General features: G+C 37.3%; 1 protein-coding gene across 1 annotated transcript in view; it reads left to right on the forward strand.

The window, feature by feature from the left end:
* The window catches only part of TSNAX (translin associated factor X), a 36,939-nt gene extending 21,124 nt beyond the window's left edge, over nt 1-15,815 (forward strand). The window contains exons 5-6 of the mRNA XM_061404826.1: nt 10,419-10,546; nt 14,154-15,815. Of these exons, the coding sequence (XP_061260810.1) occupies nt 10,419-10,546; nt 14,154-14,531 (506 nt within the window). The 3' untranslated portion in view covers nt 14,532-15,815. The remainder of the gene's footprint in view (nt 1-10,418; nt 10,547-14,153) is intronic.
* Nucleotides 15,816-22,295: the final 6,480 nt, after the last annotated feature.

Below are 22,295 nucleotides of genomic sequence, written 5' to 3' on the forward strand. Positions count from 1 at the left end.
CCAATATCAATCATGGCTCATTTAGCTGAAAGACAAATCAAATGAAAGATCACCCTAACAACATCTGAAAATCAAGAAATGACTGAAGAATTATCAGGATGGTTTGATGGATTGTTTATGATGTATCTTAAATCACTTGAGAAGCGGGTTTTATAATACATGTATTTTAATATTGTAAGGGAATAAAAGAATATATTTAAAATTCTAGGTTTATATTGATAATAATTTATATTCCTGTTAAAATATTTTGACTATCACTCCAAAGGACAAGTGAGTTCAAAGTGCTGACAAGAATTGTTTCAGGGGGTATTATAGCGATTGCAATAGGAAGAGTCTGATCCTTTCCCAGGATCCCAGAGTCAGCTCTAGGGGATTCAGAAGCTCTCAAGATTGCTATTAACTTTTCTGCTCATTCAGATTTGCTTTTAACAGATAAAATTTACTCAGTGAGGTGAAGCAGAGAGAGAGACTTTGCTGCAAAAGCGACCTGGGCTTCTTTGTTGGGGAACTGTAACAGCTGCATGGACTGCTTTGAAAATTAAATGGTATATGTTCGTGGAAAGCATTTTTTACTCTGGGACATAACTGTTAACAAAAGTTCTCTCTCTTCCCTGTGGAATTTAGCAGAATTAATCTGTAATAGTATGCTAAATCCTAAAATTTATTTTCATTTTAGGTAAAAACTCAGTAATACCGATTTGCCCAACATACACTCTTCAGTGCTAAAGTAAAAGCCTTGCTCAGATAGACAAAAATCCCAATTAGTGGATTTGCATTTGTTTTACTGTTGGTAGTACATATTTATTATCTGTATAAAAGTTACATGTTTGAGAATACATTTTATTAGCAGAGTGGCCTGTGAATCAAACTTAGATGTAATTTTACTTTAATGTTTCAGTGATCTGGTAAAGGTAACTTTTGAAAAAATTCAGGTTGTACTCTTTAAAACAGCTATAAATGCCATTTTAAAGATTGAGATATAATTTGTGTATCATAAAATTAACCTTTTTAAATTGTACAGTTCAGTGATCTTTAGCGTAACCACAAGGTTGTGCAGCTATCACCACTAGCTAATACCAGAATATTTTCATCATCCCTAAAGGACACCCCTTACCCATTGGCAGTCATTCCCTATCTACCTTCCCTCACCCCAAGGCAAGCACTAATCTGCTTTCTGTCTACATGGATTTGCCTGTTCTAGACATCTCATAGAAACAGAATCATACAGTGTGTGGCCTTCTGTGTCTGAATTCTTCACTTAGCATAATGTTTCAAGGTTAATCTATGTCATTGCCTCTATCAGCACTTTCTTTTTTATGGCTGAATAGTATTTCATTGGGCATATATACTACATTTTGTTTATCCATTCATTAGTTTTTGGACATTTGGGTTGTTTCTGCTTATGATTATTGTTAATGATACTGTTATGCATGTTCATATAAGTCTTTGTGTGAACACGTGCTTTCAGTTCTCTTGGGCGTATACCCAAGAGGAATTGCTGGGTCAAATGTCAGTATTCTGTAACACTAGATGCTTGGAAAGAAAGTTGAGACTTGTAGTTTGAGTTATGATGAAAGTACTCTATGATTTTTGATGGAGATTTGGGTGGAATGTATATTGCTTAAATATTATAAGAATAAATAAAAGTAATCAGAAGCCTTTCATTGGGTTTCCTTGTACATGTTCTCATAGAAAAAGATGGAAAATAACAAATTACATAAAAGCAACCTACAGACTTCTCTCTTACTGGCAGCTGATTTTGTAAATAATTCTGATTGGATTTCATCCAAGGCAGAAGCAGAAGGGGAAGGCATTGTTTGATAGAATATGGCAGTAGATTGAAAATTTTCACCTTGGGGATTATTCACTGGAAATAGCGGATGTCCTTTTCATCAAGTTGAAACATAACTTGTTTAAACATCCTTTTACCTTGGGGCCAGACGTCCTTGAACTTTCTCTATGGTATATATTGAAATCTAATTTCTGTGGAGTAGAAGTTGGTTCCCTTATCTCTGAGGTGACTTAATCAAACACGTCACAAGGACAACTTAAATAATGACTTTAGATAAACTTGAAAATGTAATATTTGACAGCCACCCACCTTAATAGAGATTAATACCACAGATGAATTTTTAGGGCTCTTATTCCATATCCTTTTTTTCCTGTATGAAAATAAATCAGATAAGCCCTCTAATTCTGAACTTCATGGGTTTAAACTCTATACATTTGTAAGAATATGTCTTTCTTAGTGGACTTAAATCCAAAGTACTATAGATAAAGGACAATTAGATAGTTCTAAACATTTGAATACCAAATGCCAATATTTTTGTCAAAACACTTGAGTTTCATAAAGCTATTGAGGAGGAACAGTCATTATAAATTGCATTAGAAGCAGTTTACTAAGCATTTGAGTCTGTTCTGTATATGAAGTACTATCGTGGGGAATGGAGGAAGGAGCAGAGTTGTATCAAAGGGAGGATTCTTGTCTTCATAGTTCTAGGGTGTAAAATAGGTGATCATGCAAAGCCTACTGAAGCATTTAATTGAAGTATAAGCTTATGTAGTAGGTTTGAAGAAATGAGTGCTACCTTGATTAGAATGTATCAGAACATTTAACTCTTTTTACAGGTAAAAAAGATTTGAGAGAGAGCAACATAGGCACAGACTAGCACAGAATCGTGAAAGAATATAGTATCAGAGGCAAGAGAACAGGTAAATGAAGCATGGAGAAAAACTGACCTAGGGGTTTAGTGGGGGAAAATGTGAGAAAAAATGGGTATGTTTTACATGGAGTTGAATAAGGTAAAGTGGGAAGGGCTTGAATTTACTCCTTAAGTGGTCTGAGTGGATTTCTAGCCACAGTTTGTTCATCCATAAAGTAAGGATAGTAATACAGCCATGTAAAGTTACAGTGAGCTTTGAAAACGTGGATGTGTAGACTACCAGATACATTATCTTATATTGACACTCGACTTAGACACTACCAATGTTTTTTTTATATATTTTAAAAGATTTTTGTTGGAGACTTCTGAGTATATACCCAAAAGAATCGGAAGCAGGAATCAAGCAGATATTTGTACACTCATCATCATAGCACTGTCAGTCACCATACCTGAAAGGCGGAAGCAACTCAGGTGTCCATTGATGGGTAAATAGATAAAATTTGGTATATTTGTGCAGTAGAGTATTGTTTGGCCTTATAAATTGGAAAGGAAGGGCATTCTGACACACGCTACAACACAGCTAAATGCTCAGTGAGAGAAGCCAGTCACAAAGGGACAAATACCATTTGTTGTTTCGCTGCTCCGGTGCGTCCAACGCTTTTGCGACCGCATAAACTGCAGCCTGCCAGGCTCCTCTGTCCATGGGATTTCCCAGGCAAGAATACTAGTGTGGGTAGCCATTTCCTTCTCCAGGGGATCTTCCTGACCCAGGGATCCAATCTACGTCTCCTGCCTTGGCAGGCAGATTCTTTACTACTGAGCCAACAGGAAAGTCCGACAAATACCATATGATTCCATTTATACGAGGTACCCAGAGGAGCTGAATTCATAGAGACAAAGTAGAATACTGGTTGTTAGAGGCTGAAAGAGAGGGAATGAGAAGTCATTTAATGGGCATAGGGATTCAGTATTTTGTTTTTGTTTGTGTGTGTGTTTTGAGGGGCCAAACCATGTGACTTTGTGGGATCTTAATTCACTGACCAGAGGTCGAACCTGAGCCCTCAGCAGTGAAAACATGGAATCCTAACCACTGGACCTCCAGGGAATGCCCAGTGGTGGGAATTGGTTGCAGAGCAAAGTCAGTGCACTTAATGCAGCACACCTGTACACTTAAAAATGGTTGAAATGTTTAATTTTATGTTCTTTACCCTGTTTGGTGAATTATATTTTTTTATGTGCATTTATTCATAAAATGGCAAAATTTTAGCAACATCATTCAGGGAAGTGCTTTGTTCTAGAGGCAAATGGCATTCCTGTTCAGTTGCCACATAATTTGGTTTCACTAAGATGAATTTTTTTTGATATTTCAATAGGAAGAATAGTTCATACCAGTCTAAATTTGAGAAGTACCACAAAGATCATGGTGTCTAGTACTTTTGTTTTATAGTTGAGACATAGTCCAGGAAGTTGGTTGTACTTAGTTGATTTTATTAACTACAAGTCATTTTTAAAAATCATTCATTAAAATAAATTTCCATGATTTGAATTGGCTCATGTGAATAAAACAATTCTACAACTAATGAATTCAGCCAGGTATCTTTTTCTATTCATAAAGAAGTGATGTTCTACCAGTATGTTCTCTATACTAACTATGTAGTTAGTATCTTTTTTAAAGTTCATTCAGTATTAGGAATGGTATTAAAAATATTAATTTGCTTTTTCACACTTGTTTTCTTTTCTTTTTAAAAATTCTTATTCCTTTCCCACTGCTGAACTTTGAAACTTGAAATATTTCTCTTCAGGTATGGAGGCCGTTTCACCTCTGTGGTTCTTGCCCTGAATTGAGCTCCACTTCTCCCCTTGCACATCCGAACATTCCTGAAAGGACATTTACTCTGGGATGCCGTTCTTAAGCATTGTGGTAGATAGGTCCTGGAATTTCAGTCTTTCCTTGAACAGAATCAAATTCCTGGACATAATTTTCCCCCAGTGATTTCTGTAAGCAGACTGTCTCAATGTAACAGTATTTCCTCTAGGATGATTTAAACCCCCTTACTTAGAGAGCCAAGATGGTAAGAGTTCTTGTGACGTTAAGTCACAAATTTTTCCTGTTTCCTTCTGTCTTTATAATCATAGTGTATATATTGTGTTTTAATTTTTATTTATTTATTTTGTGCTTTTTTCTGACATGCACATTTTCCTATTTATTAACTGTCCCTGTAAAACATTTAAAATTTTAAATTATGGAGTAGGTCTTCAAAAATGGATCTACCTCATTTAACTATATTTTTGTACCTGTTATATCAGGCACAGAGGGTAAGTAGTGAACAAGGTAGTCATGATATTGCCCTTCCAGCAAGGGATGGAAGTGGACGTTTGTTAGAGATTGTTATGTTATTTAAATATTACAGATTTGACTAATGCCACAAAGGAAGGGCTTATGGCACTAGGAGAACATATAACAAGGCCTTGACTTGGAATGTGGTGGCGTCAGGCAGTTTCTTCAGAGGTGCTATTTGATGGGACTTGAAAGGATTATTAATTCATCAGGTTGAAAAAGAGGAGAGAATGGAATGAAGGCTGAGGGAGCAGCATACAAAATCCCCCGAAGTCAGAGAGGGCACAGTGTGGGTGAGGAACTGAAAAAATCTAGCACAGAGTCAAGGAGAGAAGACAGAAATATGTGCATAAGTTATGTGCACACTTAGTTATGTGAGCATTCTATCTCACCAGACACACAATTCCTAGAATTCTCCAGGGAAGCAGAATCAATAGGACTCATGAGGTAGGGGCATGGGGCGGGTAGGTAGTAATTTATTTTAAGGGCTTGACTCACATGATTTGGGGGTTAGCAACTATGAAATTAGGAGAAGGCAATGGCAACCCACTCTAGTACTCTTGCCTGGAAAATCCCATGGACGGAGGAGCCTGGTAGGCTGCAGTCCATGGGGTTGCTAAGAGTCAGACACTACTGAGCGACTTCACTTTCATTTTCATGCATTGGAGAAGAAAATGGCAACCCACTCCAGTGTTCTCGCCTGGAGAATCCCAGGGACGGGGAGCCTGGTGGGCTGCTGTCTATGGGGTCGCACAAAGTCGGACACGACTGAAATGACTTAGCAGCAGCAACTGTGAAATTTGTAGAGCAGGCCAGCAGCCTGGAATTTCTTTAAAGAGTTGATGCTGCAGTCTTGAATCTGAAATCGGCAAGCTGGAAACCTAGGCAGCATTTCTCTACCATAGTTTCGGGCAGAATTACTTAGTTGGGAATCCTCATGCTTCAGCAGGTTGGATGGGTGTTCCCTCCACCCCCACCCCTCACCATCTTGGAGGGGTATCTGCTTCACCCAGAGTCTTGATTTAAATGTTAATCACATCTTGAAAGTACTCTCACACCCACAGTTAACAGGTGTTTGGCCTGAGCACCAGATGAACCATCACATAGTGTTACCATGAGAGAGCAGGGAAGAGACTGGCTCAGTGTAAGTGGTAACCTCCCTTCTGACTGATTTCCTCTACCTTGAACTACGCACTGGGATTTGTATCCTGTCTGTCAAATCAGCTTGAGATTATAGGTGTACAGATAAAGTCATCCTTCACCTACAGGCTTACACTGGCTTATACCCATTAAACTGAGATAATGCTTGCTTGATGAAATCATTGAGCCTTAACCATAAAGCCCCAGGGAAGCTTGCTTGCACCACCTTCAACTGATAGAATCTTACATGACAAGAACTTTGCTGCTTGTATTTGCAGCATTTAACATACTATTTTTGTTCAATATGACCCTGAAATGTAAGCCAACTTTAGGAATTTGGGGGCAAGGTTATGCCTAGAAATACTGAAGAAGTAGGAAAATTCAGAGAGTGTATTCAAACAATGTACTTTTGTTAAAGGATTTGTATGGATTTACATATCCGTCTTTGAAATGTATAACTACATGAGTATAGTTATATACTATATAAATGTATAACTACCTGCCCATGGCATGAGTTGATGTAAATAGGGGTTGAAATTAAGCAGGTGCTTATAAACCATGTTAATGATTTTCCTCTGTATTCTAAGAGCCATGGAAAGCTATTTAGGCTTTAAGCAGGGTGGTGATGTGGTCATTATTATTAAGCTGTTATTAATTATAGTTATTAAATAGGCAAAAAAGACTATTTACAAGACTATTAAAAACTCTGTGGTGTGAGAATGGACGAGAAAGGGGGGAAAATAGATGGCGGTAAGGCCAGGATCCTCTTAGAATTGGCAAAACAAAGAGGGCTAGGTTTAGAAGGAATATTGTGAATTCATTGTTGATTATGTTGATTTTTGAGGTCCCTCTGATGGGATTGTCAAATATGCATTTGGATATATGTGATTCTAAACCAGAGATGTAAAGTTGGGAGATGGCAGCATTAATTGAAGCCAAGTATAGGTAATTTGCTGGAGAAGGAAATGGCAGCCCTCTCCAGTGTTCTTGTGTGGAGAATCCCAGGGACGGCAGAGCCTGGTGGGCTGCTGTCTATGGGGTCGCACAGAGTCAGACACTACTGAAGTGATTTAGCATAGGCGATTTGAGAGCCTAGGACTGGCACAGACTAAGAAGACATGGCCAGAGAGGTAGAAAAAAGGGGAACTAGGAAAAGATGCCATAAAAAGAACCAATGGGAAGCTTGTTGAAGCAAGGGAAAAAGTGGTCAAAATGCTGAATGCTGCTACATAATTAAGACTGAAAACATGTCCATTAGATTCATTAACTGGCATAATTTTAAGTTAGAGCTGTTTTGGCCTAGAGATGTGCTCAAGCTGGAATGAAGTAGGCTGAGAAGTGTGAGATGTGGTTATTAAGAAATTTAACTGTGGAGGGGAGTAGAGATATCGGGCAATAGTTGCGAGGAAAGGTATGGCTTATGGATGGGAGAGATCTGAGTGAGTGTAAATGTTGACAGCATCCAGTAGAGAACATCAAGTGGAAAACCTCAAATAAGGAAGGGGGCATCTGTGTTAAGGTTCCTGCTAGGATTGCGTCTTGATTCTAAGGACAGGCACCTTGGCCGGCCTTTCACGCTGGAATACCTGTCTGTAGGGTACTAGGGGTGAAGGAGATACAGTACCACTGTTTATTTTTCTTAAGTCCCTACGGTAGTTATCAGTGTCCAAACAGGAAATAAACTGCGTTGTTGTTCAGTCGCTAAGTTGTGTCCGACTCTTTGTGACCCCATGGACTGCAGCGCTCCAGGCTTCCCTGGGCTTCACTATCTCCCAGAGTTTGCTGAAACTCACATCCATTGCGTTGGATGAGATGTCCATCCAGCCATCTCATCCTGTCACTCCCTTCTCCTGCGCTCACTCTTTCCTGGCATCAGGGTCTTTTCCAATGAATAGGGAAGGTTTAATATAAAGAATTGACTGTATAGGGGACTTCTTTATAAGAGGAAACATGAACTCTAAAGAGTACAGGAAATCAGAGGAGGAATCCACATCCATGGAAGGAACACATCTGGTGAAGTCACCCCTGCCCCCAGCTACCCCGTTAAAGTCATGGGCCATTGGATGGCTGAGATGTTGCGCTGATGCATCAGTCTCTCCACGGGGAGGTGCTGCACCATGACTCCTTGCTCATGGAGGTGGCTCACTGGGAACCGCTCTCTGGGTCACAGAGAGAACCTGCCTCCAAGGAGAGGCCTCGTGCTGCTGCCCGCCTCCAGCCGCTGGCTCCCCACGCTTAGATGGCTGCCACAGACTGGGCACACTGGAACCAGAGCTCGTTCCTCCTGTGATGTCCTTCCAGGGCCCTCTAGCAGCTACACTTGATGTGTGCCAGCGGGCAAAAGAGAGCCGTTTGGAGGTCCACCTCCATTGTGTGCGTTGATAAAACTGAGACAGTAAGTGGACAAGTGGCACTTCTGTTACTGATCTTGTACATTTTCCCATTTTTGTGTTTATAATGATTGTAATAATGGATATCTTTATACATAAATCTTTGTGCACATATCTTCTTTAGCTCCCATTAGTAAGAGCTAATCATGGTAAAGCTATTTAGTTATGTAATGAGTGATTCTTAAGTTTTGCTGTTTGCTTTTGTATGCCTGAAGTATTTCTGGAAGGAAATGAGAAATATAGGTTGTTGTTACGAAAGGAAACTGGATTTTATTAACCTATTCCTAAAACTGAAATTTTACGAAAGTATTTTTATTGTAAATGTTAAAAGATGTTATCTGCTGTGTTAAACTCAACTGTATTGCTTCATTTCGCAGCATGTTACGGTTTATTGAACAAAGTGCTCTATTGTGTCTTGCTCTGGCAGCACCTGTTTTCTGACTTTACTTCAGCATCATTTGCTGTTCAGAATGAGTCAGGATATTTTCATTTAGTTATTTCCTTTTATTGCTGTAAGAACCAGGTCATCTATCTCCTTTTTGTCTTTGACCCTTGCGTGGCACGTGATGTGACGATACGGCAGTGGTCAGCCTTCTGACACTGTTGCTGCCGGGCCTGGTTGTTAGTGTTAGCTACTGGGAGGTCATGTGAGCGCAGGACTCTCAGGAGAAGTGTTAGAAAGAGAACTTAAATACAGATGACCCTACCAGGTTCTGACATTTATCTGAACTTATTTTCCTCTTCCTATTTTTTACGATAAAGCCTTCAAAAAGAAGACCAAGTTTCTTAAACTGGCAGTAATGATAATAATTTTAAGAAACACTTTTTTCCCTGTAAGTACTACCTTATAGATTAAGACATAATAAAATAATGCTGAAAAGTATGGCTATAGAATTTGGTTGTTTTAAATAGCACTATTTTTGACCTTTGCTGCTGCTGCTATTAGGTTGCTTCAGTCGTGTCCGACTCTGTGCGACCCCACAGACGGCAGCCCACCAGGCTCTTCCGTCCCTGGGATTCTCCAGGCAAGAACACTGGAGTGGGTTGCCACTGCCTTCTCCGTTGTGTGAAAGTGAAAAATGAAAGTGAAGTCGCTCAGTTGCGTCTGACTCGTAGCGACCCCATGGACTGCAGCCTACCAGGCTCCTCTATCCATGGGATTTTCTAGGCAAGAGTACTGGAGTGGCTTGCCATTGCCTTCTCCGATTTTTGACCTTTATCGACCTTTAATTCAGAGTGGACTCTGTAGGATTTACATCTGGTGCAACTGGTATTATTACTTGTTAGTTTTTTTTTTTTTTTAATTCAACTACTGAAGCAGAAAGGATTTAATTTGAAGTATGAGGAAAATGTTATTTTGAATTTTGACACTTTAACCTTCATTATTTACAGTGTTTTGGGTTTTTGACCTAGGAACATTTTAAGGAAGAGCCAAATTATCTTTAATTTTATCTCATGTGATTGTCTATTTTTGCTGCTTAAGGGAACAAAGGCTAATCTGTATAAGTTCTATTAAAGCCTACCAGAATTTGGGTAATAGCCCTTTCTTAAATCCTTTAAAAAAGTATTTTTCGGAAAATCTTTGCCATTTCTCTGTAGGAGAGAGTAGATTTGTAAAACTAAGGGACTCATGAAATACAAGGAAGACCCTGAACGCATTTCTGTCTGAGCCGCCTTACGTTCAGCCCCAGGAACGTGCGCTGTGTGCAGCGCTAGTCCCCAGCGGCTGTCCCCAGTGGTGTGTTCTCAGAACCCAGTCTCGGGCTGATGCAATAGATACCGTTAAGCTTCTGTTGAGCTAGATGATGATTAGTTTGAAGTTCTTTACTATGATATTCTTACTAAGTTAGTGGTTGTTCCTTAGTAATTTTCCTGTTGGTTTTTCAGGACTGCAGGAATATGTGGAGGCTGTCTCTTTTCAACACTTCATCAAAACACGATCACTTATCAGTATGGATGAAATTAATAAACAGTTGATTTTTTCAACAGAAGACAATGGGAAAGAAAATAAGACTGTAAGAATTTAAAATCATATTTCACATTTATTACACAATTTACACAGCAGTGTGATGATTGTAGGAGATTCATTGGCTTATAATGCAAAGAATATTGCATATTGTTCTTTCTAAAGTGTGATTTCATAGATTCCCAGCTAGGGAAATGGTCTTTCTAAATACATTAGTTAGTGGCTCAACGACTGTGGGTAGGTTGGGGGGAACAGTACCCTTTTATGTAAAGCATTACGGAGTGGTTATTGCGTTAAGTTCACTTTTAGTTTTACTGTGTATTTGCTCTGTGCCCTTTATAAACACTGTGTCATTTAATCCTTTTATTAAACTTATGAGGTAAGAATTACTACCCTCATTTCACAAAAGGCTTTTACAGAGTTTAAGTAACTTATCAAGCCCTAGTCAAGCAAGTGTGACAGCTAACTTGGAAACCAGGTGTCTTGAATCCAAAGCCAGGAGTGTCCTTGTCACCCTTCCAGTGTTTCTCACCATGTGCCACGGGGACCCCATGCCAGGTATCTACCTCAAAGGAGTGTTTTAAAGGATTTGATTTAAAGATTTTAAATTAGGTAGTATACAGCACATGCCACATAGGTGCCCAATAGTTAGTAGTCATTATAAGAGCCAATGTAAAGTTGTTATGATATAGTGAGAGATGTTAATCTAATCACTGAGTTCATAATGCTTGTATCTGAAATAGTGTAATTCATCTTTTAAATAAATACTGTTTTTTCCCCCCTGAGTTTCAAGACATAATATTTAGGCCATGAGATAAAATTTTGAGTATTAGATAGTCTCCTAAGATATTAATACACTTAAAGGTACAATTAAACAGTTTTTTTCTTTTCTTTATTTTTCATCAGTTTTTCTTTCATTATTATTTTAAAAAATCTGTCAAGTAGGCAGAAAGTGGAAGAAGGTATGGAAATCATATTTTCTTGAATGTTAATAAAATATTAATACTGAAAAGTAAGATAATTTGGCATGACAGGTGTAGCTTACTTCAGGGAAACCATATATTTTCTCAATTTTAAAAATTATGCGAATTTTATTGAGTAAATTCATCTTGAGAAGTAAAATTCTTTCATATTTTTAGTTCATTTAGTAAAGATTGAATTACAGAAAGAAGTAAGGGGAGCCTATGTGACCCTGCTTTTTAAATATATTCTAAGATTAGGATGTCATAATCATACACATGTGTCTTCTCAAAATGTTAAGACCACGTTCATAAATAATATTTCCTTTTAGTGCTAGAGATTCATTTTGGTGCTGAAAATTCTGGAAATCCAATAGAGGAAGGTATTTTGCTCTGACTTACATATTGAGAGTAGTGTCAAACCATTTAATTCTTTAAAACTTCTTATGAAAAATTCAAATGCATAAGAAAAGTGGAGAGAATAGTCATACATGAACACCCATGTACCCACTATCTGGGTTCAATAATTGTTAATATTTTGCCTTATTTGCTTCATCTAAATGTTTTTTGCTCAGTTAGTTTAAGTTATAGGTATCCTGATATTTTTCCCCTAAATACTTCAAGTCTATTGTGAAAAATTGCATTTTAAGTAATTTTATTTTCCCTGGTTTCTAATATATATTATCAGTAAAGCAGAATTTATTTCCTTGACAGTTTGTTGATTTTCTTAACATGCCTTTTTCTTCAAAATCAACTTTTAAATTATATTCAGGGAACTCCTAATGATGGAAACAAAGAACAGTAATGTTTTCTTAAGCAAAAATTATTTGTATAAATGACTTATAAAAACGCCAGCTGCTTCCCCACCCCCCCACCATTCCCACCATAATCTATGCTTTCCAAAAAGATATCAGTTCTCTTAACAATTAATAGAAATGAAATATAGCAGGTCAGACTATACTTGGGGAGCTGACTTTGGATACTTACCCAGTTCTAACCATTAACTAGTGATATTACCTGCATTGTTTCTGGGACCTCATTTCTTATACTCCATATTGAGAAGATTGGAACATATGGTCTCTGAAAAGTCCAACAGTGTTAGGAGTCATGTCCTGGATACAAAGCAACCAGAATCATCTATAAGACCTAAATTTCACTCTGTCATTTGCTCACTTAATTCTCAGTGTCTCTATTACCTGTAGGTAAAGTTCTAATTTCTTATCGTGGCTTTCTCCCCTTGCTCTATCCCTTGTTCTGTCTTTCTAGACTCATCCCATACTACTTCTTACTTTAAATTTTACTCTAAAGAAATACCTCACTTGTTCCTCACGTACACAGCACAGTTCTCATCTGCATGCTATTGCAGTTTCCTCTGCCTGAAATGTCCTTCAGTATAATTGCAACCCACCTAAGTCTCATCAGACTTTTAATAACAGTTCAGACATCGCCTCTTTCAGAAAGAATCCATTAGAGAGAAGTTGATGTGGAGAGAGGAGATTGGTGTGGTGACGGTAATGGTGATAGCAGCTAACATTTATTGAGTATTTACTTTGTGTTGGGCATTATGCCAAGAACTTGGTAAATGTTATCTCATCCTTAAAAATAAACCTCTGAGGTAGGTACTGTTATCCCATTTTACAGATGAGGAAACTGAGGTTTAGAGAGATGAAATAACTTGCCCAAGGGCATACACCTTATGAAGCAAGGTCCTGGAAGAGGTGGGAGGAGATGGGTCAAGGTCATTTGGAAGAGTTAACCTCAAACAAGAGGAGGGACAACTCATCATCTGAGACTGAAGGATAGAAGGTAAAGATGGATGTGGACATAAATAAGTTTTTTTGTTTTGTTTTATTTTGTTTTTAGGGATAAGGTAATTGAGTGAGCTTATGCCAGGGGATCTGGCAGATAACCAGGCCAGTGAAAGTAGGCAAGATTGTTTACTGAGAGTGAAGAGGTTTGGGATTGAGTAAGGGGCTGAGGAGAAAAGTAGTGAAGGTTTGAAATAGTGTTCAAAGAGATGGGCGAGAACCATCTAGGAAATAAGTAAAGGATTGGTGAGTAATTTGTAGTGGTACAAACGCTATATAGTTGTGATCGTTATTATTTTTTAGCCTAGTGGTACTCAGTACTTGAATAAAGCACTAACAAGAATAGTTTTTAATACTGATTCAGGGTGTGTTTTTGCTGGGCAGGTGCAGTAGAAAAATAGGAGTCTGAAGAAACTGAGGAGGATATAGCAAGAGAGTGTTAGTGTTAAATCATGATGGTCAGTGCTGAGTGGGGACGGAAGAGAGGCCAGAAAGGGACTAAGTGACTGAGAAAATCATGACTGGATCATAAACCTGGAGGGCTTTATGATTTGCCATTTAAATATGTAAGCCATTGTCATGTGATGAAGTCATTAGGCCTTAAGAATATCTTTATTTTATATGTCAAGTGAAGTTGGAAATGGTTGATTTTATAATGATACAATATTAGATTTCAGAATTATCTTGAAGTCGTAAATTCAACTCCTTGCTGAGGGCATGAGTTCTTCTTGTAACATCTTGATGGTCATTTAACAAAATGGATCATTTTATTTAGAGAAGATTAGTATGGTTGACTCGCTGTTGATTTTGTGCCTTATATGTATACATAGTCACTCTTTTTCACAGTGTATTTTCTTTGTGTGTGTGTGTGTTTATTTTTTTTTACCAGCCTTCCTCTGATGCACAGGATAAGCAGTGCGGAACTTGGAGACTGAGAATCACGCCTGTTGATTACCTTCTGGGAGTGGCTGATTTAACTGGAGAGTTGATGCGAATGTGTATTAACAGTGTCGGGAACGGGGACATTGACACTCCCTTTGAAGTGAGCCAGTTTTTACGTCAGGTTTACGATGGGTTTTCATTCATTGGCAATACCGGACCTTACGAGGTTTCAAAGAAGCTGTATACTTTGAAACAAAGTCTGGCCAAAGTGGAGAACGCTTGTTATGCCTTGAAAGTCAGAGGTTCAGAAATCCCAAAACACATGCTGGCAGATGTCTTTTCAGTTAAGACAGAAATGATTGATCAAGAGGAGGGCATTTCTTAGGATAACATTACTCAGTTTTTCTCTTAAGAACTCCTAAGAGAGACCAATTTGTAAGACTGTTATTTAGTATATCATTTGACTTTATTGTGGCTTTAGAAATGTTTTCAGTTGTACTTGTTTTAAATTGTATACAGGCTGTACATAAAATTACCAAAATGAATCATTTCTTATATCTTACTCATGAAAATTTGCATACAGATGTGTTTGCATATATGCCTATTTGAATTTTTGTTGGCTAAACTTCGTCATTTATCTTTGTTAAATGTGAACATGCTTCAGAGTGCACTTTCTGCCATACCTGTTTTAATTTACTTTGTGTGAATTTTGGAGTGGTAATATTTAGTGGAAGACATTTATAGTTTAAGTTGGTGATTTTTTTTAATATATAGAAAGATTTCTTAGTTACACATCTGGACTTGAGTTTCCTATTTAAATTTCTTGGTAATATTGTGCCAAGCCTCCAAAATAGGCTTATTCCATAGAATAAGAATTAAAATTATTATTAATGTACTTTAATTCTATGAGGTATTGTAGTGAGAATTCATACTATATTCTGGCTAATTTTAGGTCATTTTGAATCCATATGAAACAGCCTTCCAGAAAAATTGACAGGTACCCAGATGTTAGTTTCTACATTTAATTTTTGTCCTTTATCACAGAAAGTCTGATAGAGAATTGGCACTAACATTGTAATATTGCCACTAATGTTTGAATTGAATTATATAATTGCACACACAACTGAAAAGCTAATGATTATTTAATAATTTTTCTTGTTATTATATTTCATTAGGCATGTGTGGAGGCTTTCCTATTCTAACATCTATAAGAAATTACATCTAAATATTATAATGAAGTTTTGAAATCTTTGAAATATTAAGTTAACCCAAATCTTTATAGTTGTCCAGTTGTGTTAATTGATACATAAAAAGTTGCCAAAGAAGATTTATCACATACAATTCAGCAATAAGACAATTGTCAACACAGTTGGGAATAACAAGTAGTATCACTAGTAATAGAAGCAGCCTCACTAGTAATATTTAGAATTGGAGTTTGCCTACTAAAGTTAGTTGTAGATTATTCCCTGTGGTGTGAAACTGACTTGAGCATGGCACTGTTGGCTGACAACTAGACATTTCCTTTTGGTTTTGTGAGTTTTGAGAGTCTAGATATTGGATTTTATTTTTGGAAAGATTAGCAGCTCTGTTTGCAAGGGCTTATTCTTGGAAAGTGTAATTTTCCAAAAATTATCACCTAAAGGAAAATAAAATATATACATGCCTAATAGACTAGGTTTGTTTGTTGTTTATTCTGGTGGTAGTATGTATTTTTGGTTTCCCTATTCAAAGATACTGAAATAGTTTTATTACATATTTTTGTTTCTTTTGCCACTTGAAGTTGATGGATATCTTATAGATGTTTAAAACTGAACTCTTTGAATAAAATATTAAAATATAATAGTTTAGCTTATTTTTTGATCCGTTGAGAAATACTTCATCAAACTGTTAAGAAGTTTTAGCCTTAACAGGAAACTTGATACAGACTTGCTTAATATAGAGATTTATGATTTCTTAAAATGGGTCCAGAAGTAGTGAGAGTTTCAGGAAAGACACCCTTTCACCTCTCATTGACCCAAACTGGGTCACTTTCCTATCCCTTTAAACCAGCTGGTGGAAAGGAAGATGAGATCACCTTAATGTATCAAAGTGTCCATTATCTGAGAGAAGAGTGAACACAAGAAACTGAATTAGGGTGTTACCATCATAGGGGAAGGGGAAATGGCCTTTGGGTTCATAGTCAGCACTATCCGCTACAGGTGGATTGGCGCCATGGCTGTTGGTGCATTTCTGCATTACATGCCATACTAACACAGTAGGTGTTAGGCCTGGATGGTGGAGGATCTCTAAGTAGATCCTGAATGTCTCTCAGTTTTAAAATGGTTGCTCTGATACCATCACCTGTGATAATGTTTTTCATCTTTATTATAAAAAGAAGCTGGTTCTAGGTAACACGGCAAGTTCCTGAAAAATTCTAAAATAAAATTGGGTATTTCTTTCATAAGTAATTGCTGCATGTATTAAATCAGTGTTTTTTCCATAATAAAGATTGCAGAACCCTAGGGCTTTTTGAAGGTGCCTCAAAGAAAGGTGTTGTTTAAATGAGAGATTGATGAAATGAATTAAAAAACTTTATCCAAACTCTCTGCTAACTGCAAAAGACTCACTTTAGATTGAGACTAACAAATAGATTAAAAGAATGGGAAAGGACATTCCATGCAAACAGTAACCAAGAGAGCTAAACAAATAGACTTCAACACTTTTTTTGGCTAGAGACAAAGAACAACATGGAATGGTAAAAGGCTCAATCCATTGGGAATATATAGCAATCAAAAAAATACATATATATAAAACAACAGAGTCCCAAAATACATGAAGCAAAATCTGAGATAACTGAAGGGAGAAATAAACAGTTCAGCAGTAATAGTTGGATAATTTAATACCCAGCTTCCTATAATGGATGGGCTGACAAGACAGATGAGTAAGGAAATGGAGGACATGAACAACACTGTAAACCAAACTAGACCCAGCACCATGATTGTGTACCATGACCAACACTGGAATTCCATCTCAGGAATGCAAGGTTGGTTCAACATGAAAATCACTACATAAATGGTGTTAATAGCATGAAGAGGGAAAAAACATGATGCCTGTCAGTAGAAACAGGAAAACCATTTAACAAAATCCAACACCCTTTCATGACATAAACACTCAACAAATGCACAGTAGAAGGGAAATTTCTCATCCTGGTAAGTGCATGCATGCATGCTCAGTCACATCCAACTCTTTGCAACCCCATGGACCTATGTAGCCTGCCAAACTCCTCTGTCAATGGCATTCTCCAGGCAAGAATACTAGAGTGGGTTGCCGTGCCCTTCTCCAGGGGATCTTCCCAGCCCAGGGATCAAACCCAGGTCTCCTACCTTGCAAGCGGACTGTACCATCTGAGCCAGCAGGGAAGCTCCTGGTAAAGGGCATCTGTAAAGCACACACCATTGTAATGGTGAAAGAACTGAAAGTTTTCGCTCTAAGATAAGGAACAAAGCAAGGATGTCCAACGTTGTACTGGAGGTTCTAGCTAAGGCAATTAAGCAAGAAAAAGAAAGGGCAGATTGTAAAGAAAGAGGTAAAACGATCTCAATTTGGAGATAACATGATATTATATGTAGAAAACCTCTATAAAAAATCCTTGAAACCCCTCAGACCATTAGGACTAATTAACGAATTAAGCAAGGTTGAAGGATACAAGATCAATATTTAAAAATCATTTGTATTTATATACACTAGCAATTAGAAATCTGAAAATCAAGACAATAATTGCATTTACAATAGTATTTTTGTTGTTGTTGTTTAGTCACTGAGTTGTGTCTGATTCTTTGTGACCCCATGGCATTACAAAGAATAAAATATATAGAAATAAATTGACCCTAAGTGCAAATTGTACACTGAAAGCTATAAAATGTTGCAGAAGAAAAAGGCACCCTGTGTTCTTGGAATTGTAGATTTAATATTGTTAAGATAGCAATACTCTGCAAATTGATCTGTAGGCTCAGTGCAGTCCTTATCAAAATTGCAACTTCACTTTGCAGAAATAGAGAGTCTGATCCTAAAGTTCATTTGAAAATTCAAAGGACACAGAATAGACAACAAAATCTTTGAAACAAAGGACAAAGTTGAAGGATTCACATTTTTAAAAATTTGAATCTTAAGACAAAGGTACAATAATCAAGATAGTGTAGCATTGGTGTAAGAACAGATACATAGATCAATGCAATAAAATTCAAATTCTAGAAAGATCCATATATCTATGGTGAATTGAATTTTTAATTAAAGATTTTATTTCTCTGGAGCAGTTTTAACTTCAGAGTAAAATTGAGAGGAAGGTACAGATATTTTCCATACATCCCCTGACCCACATGTACCTCTCCTGTCATCCCCCAGCAGAGTGGTTGGTGCATTTGTTACAATGAGTGTGACTACATTGACTTGTCATAGTTGCCCAATGCCCATAGTTTATAATACAGTTCACTTCTGGTGGTGCACGTTCTGTAGGTTTGAATAAGTCAGTAGATTTTGGACAAAGGTGTCAAGACTATTCTATGGGGGAAGAATAGTCTTAAAAAAATGGTGCTGGGACATCTGAGCATCCCTTGAAAAGAATGAAGTTAGATTCTTCAAATTCTACAGAATTTAAGGGCTTTCCTGGTGGCTAAGTGGTAAAGAATCTTCCTGCCAATGCAGGAGACACGGGTTCTATCCCTGGTCTGGGAAGATACCACATGCTTAGGAGCAAGTCAGCCCATGAACCACGAGTATTGAGCCTGTGCTCTAGAGCCTGGGAGCTGCAGCTACCGAAGCCTGCATATTCTACACCTGTGCTCCGCAACAAGAGAAGCTATTGCAATGAGAAGCCCATACACTGCAACTAGAGAGCCCCACTCGCTGCAACTGGAGAAAAAGCCCTCTCATCAACAAGACCCAGCACAACCAAAATAAATAAAAAATTTTTTTAAATTTAAAATAGAGCAAAGACAAATATAAAAACTAAAACTATGAAATCCTTAGAAACAGGTGTACATTTTCTTGACCATAGATCAGGCAATGGTTTCTTAGGTCTGACATCAAAAGCACAAGCATCAAAAGAAAAAAAGTGAAACATCCATCAAAAGAAAAACTTAAGTGTCAAAGGACACTATCAAGAAAGTGAAAAGGCAGCCCACTGAATGGGAGAAAATGTTTGCCCATCATAATCTGATAATGGTACAATGATAATAGATAAATGCATCTAAAATATATAAGGAACTCAATATAAAGTGACAACCTCATTTAACAGTAGGCAAACCAATTGTAAAGATAGTTTTGTAAAAGTGACATGCAAATGGCCAGTGAGCACAGGAAAAGATGTTAAACATCATTAACCATTTCATGTGTGTGTACTCAATTGCTTAGTTGTGTCTGACTCTGCAACCCCATGGACTGTAGCCTGCCAGGCTCCACTGTCCATGGAATTTTCTGGGCAAGAAGAGTGGAGGGAAATGCAAATCAAAATCATAAAGTACCACTGTATATTCACTACATATATATTTTTTATGTCTTCTATATAATGAAAGAAGGAGAGAGAGAAGGAAAAGAAGGAAGAAGAGGGAGGGAGAGAAGTAAAAGAAAAAAAAACAGAAGGAGAGGGAGGCTTGTGTATGAATATTTCCAACAGTGTTACCTACAGCCAAAAAGTGGGAACAACCCATGTCCATCAACTGATCATACTCCTGCCATGAAATACTTATTCAGCCATAAAAAATGAAATGCTAGTACTTGCATCATGGATGAGCCTGGAAAACTGCTAAGTGAAACTAGATATACTTGGACCCAGAAGTCAAGAAAGTACCTCATGGTCAATAATTTGTTCAAGTCAATAGGTGTCACATTTGCAGCTCATAATCTTTTTTGCTGTTGAGACTTGGAAGGTTTTAAATGATTTATACTTTAAATTCCAACCCATGAAAAAAAAATAAAATAAATTCCAACCCATGGGTTAACAGTGGGACAATAGGACTTACTACCTTTTGTCTACAAGTGCATTTATATAAATTCAGTTGATTCTTAGAGCTCTGATGTAGGCAGGACATGGTAATATCTGCTCCTCGATACCCCCTTTATACATAAATAAATATACAACTAGTGTGACTAAGACCTAGAGAGAGGTTAAGTAGCTTGCTCAAGGTTACCTACTACACTAGACAAAGATTTGGAATTAGAAACCATGTTTAATGAAACTTAAGTGACAGCCTTTCTGCAATAGCACACCACTTTCTGAACCTTAGTTTTATTATCAAATAATGCCAGCCTTACTTTTCTCAGGTGTTTTTATGACTGGACGGTATAATCTATGTGAAAATGGTTTTCAGGGCATGAAGAACCCAGGAATGTCACTTCTTGAATAGTCTATATCTGCAAAATTTTGCATGTAATTTAAGGAGATGCATGCGCCTTCAGAAGTCCATCTGTGGACACTGTAAAACTAAGTCCCTGAGACCCAGATTGAGAGACCTTGTTTCTGTTTGGTTTGGCTGTGCTGTGTCTTTGTTGCAGCGTGTGGGCTCTCTAGTTGTGGTGTGCGGGCTTAGTTGCCACTAAGCAGGGTCTTAGTTCCCCAACCAGGTATCAAACCCACGTCCCCGGCATTGGAAAGCAGATTCTTAACCCCTGGAGGGCCACCAGGGAAGTCCCAGGAGACCTCGTTATTGGAGCAATTCAAAGTGTCTTTCACATTGTACACTTGCATAAGCATGCAGTTTCCATTGTGATATTCCAAAAGGGGCAGATACTCAATTTTGTTGTGTGAGTGAAATGCTAATATTATATTAGAGAGTTTCTCTACTGAGAAATGCCTGTGACTTTCATGTCATTCTCAAATGGGTCTTTGACCTTAAAAAGCCAAGAATTACTGGTCTAGATGTTTTCTTGTTACCATGCATCATAAAAGACTATAAATCCAAAGATCCTAAGTAGATGAAGCAATTTCTAGGATTTATGAAGTAGTGGGATTTTCTTTGGTTCTTTTGTTTGTTAAACCATAAGTGAAGTTCTGTTGAAGAATGTTCCAGTTATTGCTTCCCTTGTCCCCTAATGAAAGTTCTTATGGCTGAATAATATTCCATTGTATACAGTCAGCTCTTTTTTATCTTTAGGTTTTGGATCCATGAATTCAACCAACTACAGATCAAAAAATATCAGGGAAAAAAATTCCAGAAAGTTCCAAAAAGTAAAACTTGAATTTGCTGTATACAGGCAACTGTTTACACTATATCTATAACTATTTGCATAACATTTACATTGTATTAGGTATTATAAATAATGTAGAGGCGATTTAAAATATTTGAGAGGATATGTATGGGTTATGTACAAATACTACGTTGTTTTATTTAAGAGACTTGAATATCCATAAATTCTGGTATCTGCAGGAGAAACCAATTGCCTTTGGATACTGAGAGTGACTATATATGCCACATCTTTATCCATTTATCCATTGATGGACACTTAAGTTGTTTCCATATCTTGGCTATTGTGAATAATGCTGCTGTAAACAGGAAAGTGCAGATATCTTTCTGATATCCTGTTTTCATTTCCTTTGAATGTATACTTAGAAGTGGGATTGCTGGATCATATAATTCTATGTTTAATTTTTTCATGAAACTCCATACTGCTTTCTATTATAATGGCTGCACCAGTTTGCATTCCCACCAACAATGCACTAGGGTTCTGTTTTTTCCCCACCCTTACAACGTTTGTTATCTCTTATCTTTTGATAATAAATAGCATTTTCTAATGGGCATGAGGTAACGTTGTGGTTTTGATTTGCATCTCCCTATTCATTAATGATGTTGAGCATTCTTTCAAGTATCTGTTGCCATTTGTTTGTCTTCTTTGGAAAACTGTCCAATTCCTCAGCTCATTTTTAATGTTTGTTATATCAATAGTTTTCTTGTTATTGAGTTGTTTGAATTCTTTATATATTTTGAATATTAACCCTTTTTGGTTATATGACTTGCAAATATTTTCTCCCATTCAGTAGGTTGCTTTTTCATTTTGTTGATGGTTTGATTGTTTCTTTTGATGAGCAGAAGCTTCTTAGTTTGATGTTGTCCCATTTAATTGTTTTTGCTTTTTAAAATTTTTAATTGGATGATAAATACTTTACAACGTTATGTTG

Source organism: Bos javanicus, chromosome 28 (genome assembly GCF_032452875.1).
Source record: "Bos javanicus breed banteng chromosome 28, ARS-OSU_banteng_1.0, whole genome shotgun sequence".
Lineage (NCBI taxonomy): Eukaryota > Metazoa > Chordata > Mammalia > Artiodactyla > Bovidae > Bos > Bos javanicus.